General features: G+C 44.0%; 1 protein-coding gene across 1 annotated transcript in view; it reads right to left on the bottom strand.

Moving 5' to 3' along the window:
- The window catches only part of MED4 (mediator complex subunit 4), a 472,011-nt gene extending 466,864 nt beyond the window's left edge, over nt 1-5,147 (bottom strand). The window contains exon 1 of the mRNA XM_044072829.1: nt 5,012-5,147. Coding sequence (XP_043928764.1) covers nt 5,012-5,091 — 80 coding nt within the window. The 5' untranslated portion in view covers nt 5,092-5,147. The remainder of the gene's footprint in view (nt 1-5,011) is intronic.
- Between the last annotated feature and the right edge of the window lie 1,360 nt (nt 5,148-6,507).

The following is a 6,507-nucleotide window of genomic DNA, read 5'->3' as shown; positions in this document are numbered from 1 at the left end:
GTTCCAACAAGGATTTATGTCTGCAGGACAGGTAGCTGATTGAGGGCTCAGGGTCTGTTATTCTAAAAGTGTATTAGTTCTGGTTTAAGCACTTGGGCTTCAGGCCAGTTATTTTACATTAAGAAGGTTCGTGGTCTGCACTCTTGTGGGAGGAGAGGCTGGACTCTGCCCTTCTGAGCTGGGAATTTCTGGTTAAAGGCTTATAGTACCTGCATATTTGAACTGTTTCTTACTGAAATTGGTACACCTTGTTTGCTGTAGCATAGACTAGATCCAGGCCTGCTGAATCTAGCTTTATTTGTATGCGTGTTGTTTGTTTGCTTGAGCTGGGAATTTCTGGTTAAAGGCTTATAGTGCCTGCATATTTGAACTGTTTCTTACTGAAATTGATACACCTTGTTTGCTGTAGCATAGACTAGATACAGGCCTGCTGAATCTAGCTTTATTTGTATGCGTGTTGTTTGTTTGCTTGTTATTTCCCTGAAACGCTAATTCCACCTAAAACGCGGCTTTTCAGCACTTCTGTGGATACCTACTGATATCTGCTTTGCTTACTGTACTTATTTCCTTGTTTCACTTGAAAGAAAGTTACTGTCTGTCGTTTTTGCATTTAAGTTACCTGGCACTTGCTCACTAAAACAATTATATAAGTCAGCACTAAAATATTAAAAGCACTACACCCTCACAAACTCCCCTTGAGTACCTTGTTCCCCATTGGCCCTTTTTTTCAATTATAAAGGAATTCCCAATACTATTCTAGCATGTCCAAAGGTCAGTTGTCAATCTCCTCTCCGGTTCAGCTAGTGAATCTGGGAATCTTGAGGCAATGTTACAACTGCCTCATGTACACAGACAACCCTCTCCTCCTCCCAACAAATTCCAACACATGTGAGAGATGCAACCATATAGCCATACTGGAGGCTAAGCTCTCTCTCAACTCAGTACTGGCGAAACCAGTCAGGAGGAGAAGGAAACCACACTCACTACAATTCCAGTCTCACATAGACCTACCATGACAGCAAACCAAACACATAAACACACAAAAACATACTCGGAGGCTCTAAATAAAAATCTGCCTAAGCAGCAGAGACCTCCAAAGCAGACACCCAAGCAACCGCTACCCCAAAACACGTGCAACACATAGCTCACAAAGCCAGTGTGCCGAACAGTCACAGCCCTTAATGCTAAACAACACACCTGATACACTTGTAATAGGTGACTCTATCGTCAAGCACACTGACATCCCGCTCACCAGGCTGAACAAGGAGAAGGTCACGGTGAGCTGCCTGTCGGGCGCTAGGATCCGCCACATAACACAAGCACTCAGGTCACTCCAAGGCAAGTACAAATATGACTCAGTCATTGTCCATGATGGTGTGAATGACCTGAGACGTACCTCCCTGGACTACATGAAAAGAGACATAGAGGAGCTCTCTGAGCATGTAGCCCAGGCCGGTATGACCCTGACCTTGAGTAGCATCTTACCCTCACCAAGAATGATGCCACAATATGAAGACAAGATGATCAATTTCAACAATTGGCTTAAGTATTGGTGTCATTCAAAGGGGATCCAACGCCTGTCAGCCTGGGATGACATGCTCGACAAGCCACGATGCTTCGCTAGGGATGGCTTGCACCTGTCACCCCTGGGCTTTCGGATATTAGCAAAGGCTCTTGCTACCCCCATAGTGGCTTTTTAGGCAAGGCTCAAAAGACAAACCCACCTCCATAGGTCTCACAAGGGATAAGAAACTAAGAGTAATGCTATTCAACGCCAGAATTCTAAACCTCAAGATGCACACACTCAAAACTCTCCTTAGCATGGAGAACATCGATATCTGTGCAGTAACAGAAACCTGCTTCAAGGCTCCCGAGAGCACCCCAGCACTACCCAGGTTATACCTGATACCATGCTTTTCGGCCCCAAAACTTGGACCGAACCACAAAAGGAGGGGGAGTATCAATATTCGTCAAAGATACCCACACGCACGAAGCATCAGAGACTATCCATGTGCAACTAACAGTGGGTAAAACTGCCTTCCAGTTTATAGCCTGCTACAGACCACCCTCCCAAACCCAGGAACCCCACTCGGCCTTCCTGAGAACACTGGAAAATATGAAGGTCTCTCCAAACACCATTATATTGGGCGACTTCAACTATCCAAACATAGACTGGGAGCATTACTCTAGCTCCAACACCCTAGCTCAAAGGTTCCTAGAATTTATAAACTCAAATGCTATGGAAAACTTGTTACCACTCCCACAAGAGGGGAAAACATACTGGACCTGGTCATCACCAACATGGGGACTCTATGCTCCAGACCAGAGGTGTATCCCTCACTGGTAAGATCAAACCATAAACTAATCTCACTGGATATTCACATGCCGACTCCACCCCCTCTGCCCTGAAAACCACAGTGAAAAACTTCTCTAAAGCAAATTTCACACTCCTCAAAACCGAGGTGGAATCCTTCAAAGCCCCCGGGCCTGTGGAAAATACGGCCCAGATCGCAGAATCCTTTATAAACGCATTCTATGAACACCTTCAGGAATGCATGGATCATGCAATCCCAAATAAAACCAAGACCCAATCCTCCAAAGGCAGACGTCCTGTCTGGTGGACCCCAGCCATAAACAAACTATACAATAGAAGGAGGAAGCTACTACATGATAGAGCAAAATCCCAAAAAGGGAAGGCATCTCTGATCAGTATTAACAAAAAACTACAGGCACTCATAAAATCGTCTAAGGCCAGCTTCAAGAGAAAAATTGCACAGGACACTAAGGATAATCACAAGGCTTTCTTTAGTTATGTTAGGAACCTGGGTGGGAATTCCCAGATATGCTCCCCCCCTAACATCTCAGATGCTCAGGTAAGAGCTGCCCTCTCCAAAGCAAAAAACACAGCATCAATGGGACCAGACAGTGTCCCGGGCTGCGTCCTACATGAACTCCAAGAAGAGCTAAACCCAAACATAAAACTACTGTTCATTCTCAGCCTTACTACAGGATATGTACCCAAAGAGTGGCGTACAGCAACAGTGGTCCCTCTCCACAAAGGTGGTGCCTTAACGGATCCTGGAAACTATCGCCCCATAAGCCTGACTAGCTTGGTCTGCAAAGCTATGGAAAGGATCATCATGGTCCTCATAAATAAAAATATTGGGGACCTACAGACACTGGATCCTACCCAGTTCAGCTTTGTTAAGGGCAGATCCTGCCTCTTAAACCTGGTTGATTTCTTTGAAACAGTCACTAAGGCAATTGACGAGGGGAAGGTGGTCCACACAGCCTACCTGGACCTCGCAAAAGCCTTCGATACAATACCCCACTCAGGCATTATAGATAAGCTCACCAGCTTAAATATAAACCCCTATGTCACTAGATGGGCTGCAAACTGGCTCAAGGACAGAACCCACATGGTTAGAATTGCTGGAGCCATGTCAGACTCCAAACCAGTTACAAGTGGCGTCCCACAAGGCTCAGTCCTGGGACCTCTCTTGTTCGGTATATATTTCTCGTAGGTACAGGCCAACATGGAAGGACTGTGGCTGGCCAAGTTCGCAGATGACTGCAAACTGGGCGCCATAATCGACTCTCCAGCCGACACAAGCATCCTCCAAAAGGGCCTCATAGAAACAGACAACTGGTGCCAGAGCCATGGCCTCAAGCTAAATGCCAAAAAGTGTATAGTCATCCCCTCTGGCAAAAACAAAGTGCCCACAAATTACCACATAGGTGGTAATCCATTAAGTACAGAAGTAATTAGGGACCTGGGGACCCAAGTTGATAGCAATCGCTCATTTGACAACCACGTGGCCAAAGTGGTTAGAAAAACATTTTACATAGCCCACCTAATCATGAAGAGATTCACATCTAGATCAGGGGAGGTCATCGTGCCTCTTTACTCATCCCTCATCAGGCCCATAATTGAGTACAATGCCCCTTTTGGGATGTACCTTACCAGACACCTGCAGCAACTGGAAAGACCCCAAAAGTACCTCACCAAGAGGATCAAAGGGCTCAAACAGATGCCATATTGCTGCCCGGTTAAAGAAACTCCAGCTCTACTCAGTGGCATACCGCCTGCTCAGAGGCAATCTGTGCCTGACGTATAAAGCCATGTCCAACCCGGAATTAATGGACATGCTGCACCTCAGAAAATCCAAATCCCATCGAGCTACGCTCGAGACTTGAACCTCAGCACTGAAATAAATAGGACATGCTGGAGGGACAGATTCATAACCCAGAGGCTCCCTTCACTCTGGAATAAAATCCCAGTCCAGGTTAGGCAGAGTCCCTCATTGACTCTCTTCGAGAGAAATCTTGATGAGTGGATGGGAGATCGTAGGTTTACCCCGGGTATCACTTCTGTGTCACTGTTAGACAGAGGCACAGTATACTAACCTCGAAAAAGGGCATAACAAAATTAATTTAAAATGGGTGGCGAAAACCTAACACACTCTGGCTAGGCTTATAAATGCCCTAGGGCAGATAGCCTAGTATGAACATATGTATATATGCAGTCAACAGCTTCTACGGATGTCAAAGGGATGCATATTTCGCAGTACATGCAACAGTAAACCAAGACAGATTTGCTGGATGAGGTGTGGAACTCATTGCAATATGCATCAAACAAACAAAACACAGAATATTCATTCTGTTCCGCTGCAAAGAACGACATCCTTACTGCAAAAGCAATAACAAAACCAGGTTTTTGCCACACTTTCTGCAGAAACATATATAAACCTAGTCCCAGTGAAAGGCAGCTATAAAAGTTGGTAATAATACAGCACATGGTTTTTCCGGTCAACTGACAGCTAATCGTACAACTAAATTTACGGAATAATAAATAAATAGAAGAAATTCACTAGTCTTAACTCCTACAGAAACATCAGCTGAGATGATAAGCAGTATTATACACCACTACTTCCTACAACTCTGAAACCCCGACATGGTGCAGTTAAGAAAGTTGTTAAAAGCTTTCTTGCAGTTACACATCCGAGTTTACCTTGAAAGTACTTCAAGATCCTCTAAAAACGATAACAATTTATCCTTAGTGCATTTATCAGAAGCCGCCATTGCTGTCATTTTATTTTAGGCATTTAACCAGTGAAAATTTCTCCAAAAGGTAGTTGAGAAAAGCCAAACGTGAGGAACGACTACGTCTAATAGTAAAGGAAGAAAAACGACAGCGCCACACAGAGGCACACAGTTCTCATTCGTTTTTTTTCCAGGTTACCTTTTTTATCAGCTTCATAAAGTGGAAACCTATCCCAGCAATGAACGGAGCGAGACACGGAAGCTAAGTCCTATAAAGACATCAGCCTTTTTTGGCATTTCTGCACGGTGCACCACACATGGTCAATAAATATAGTCATTAACCGTCACTGATTCCGCATCTTATCTGTTCATCGTAATATTTAATTTTATGGCAAATATTTAATGACTGTAACCACAAAATGATGCTAGATGTTAAGAGTTACTGATTTCGTAGCTTTCATTCTTAAAAATAAAACCTAGGGCATGTTAACACTTATTAAGTGAATACGTGCCATACTTAAAAAATGTCCCTAATGTCTGACCGACCGTAGTCCCTTGTTGTTTGGCTTTGCGCCTTTGCCTCTTGACTGCTGAGGAGCCTGAGGTAGACCAAGATTTGTTGTTGACGCGCATAGCCGAGAAGCGTTTCTCGTTTTGAGTCTTTATTTAAAAAGTCAATGAATCAACGATCCACTCTGGAAAGGTCTAGAACACATTCAGAGTTAAGATTTTTTTAAAACTAATATTAGTGGTGAATAATGCTGACTGGTGTTTGTTGGTCAAAATAGCTTTCAATATGTATAAAGACAACAAACGTTAACCATCCTATGCATACCTCACAACTACCCAGATTTTGCCTAATGTGTTTAGTACTATCTTTACGACGATAAAACGTGTTTTTTTCTGTCAAATCACTAAAGACTGAAGTCACTAAATCTTCTTCGTTCGGCTTTTCCGGGTTAGGGGTCGCGACAGCGGTACTCCGGTCTGCTAATGATTGGCAGTAAATTTTTACGGTGCCAGCCCGCCACCCAACCTTCCACGAAGGCACGCCCATTCACGCATGTCTCAAACGCCACTCGACCACGGGGAGAAGATGTAGACTCCGCACAGAAGGCGCTTCAGCCGATAATCGAACTAGAGAATCTCTTGCTGGGAGGTGACAACGCCACCGCTGCATCACACGGGCTTACTGAAGTCACTCAATAATGACATACATTTCAGTTTCATACCCTTTAGATACAAATCCTTTAATCCTAGCAACTTTATAAGAGCGACATTTAAAATGTGTACCTATTCGGGGGGGGGGGGGGGTATTTTACGTTATTTCTAGATTTCTTGCACTAAGAAGTTGAGAGGTATGACCCTATGGGATTTCCAGATGAAGTTAGTAAGCTTGTTTTCAAATGTGTTTCACATTTTGCCCATGTGCTCCATATTATAAGCGGTAACGTTCCTCATTTT

The sequence above is a fragment of the Protopterus annectens genome, chromosome 5.part1, assembly GCF_019279795.1.
Source record: "Protopterus annectens isolate FY-2018-M chromosome 5.part1, PAN1.0, whole genome shotgun sequence".
Lineage (NCBI taxonomy): Eukaryota > Metazoa > Chordata > Ceratodontiformes > Protopteridae > Protopterus > Protopterus annectens.
Note: the sequence above shows the minus strand (reverse complement) of the source record. Positions and strands in the feature narration are given on the sequence as shown.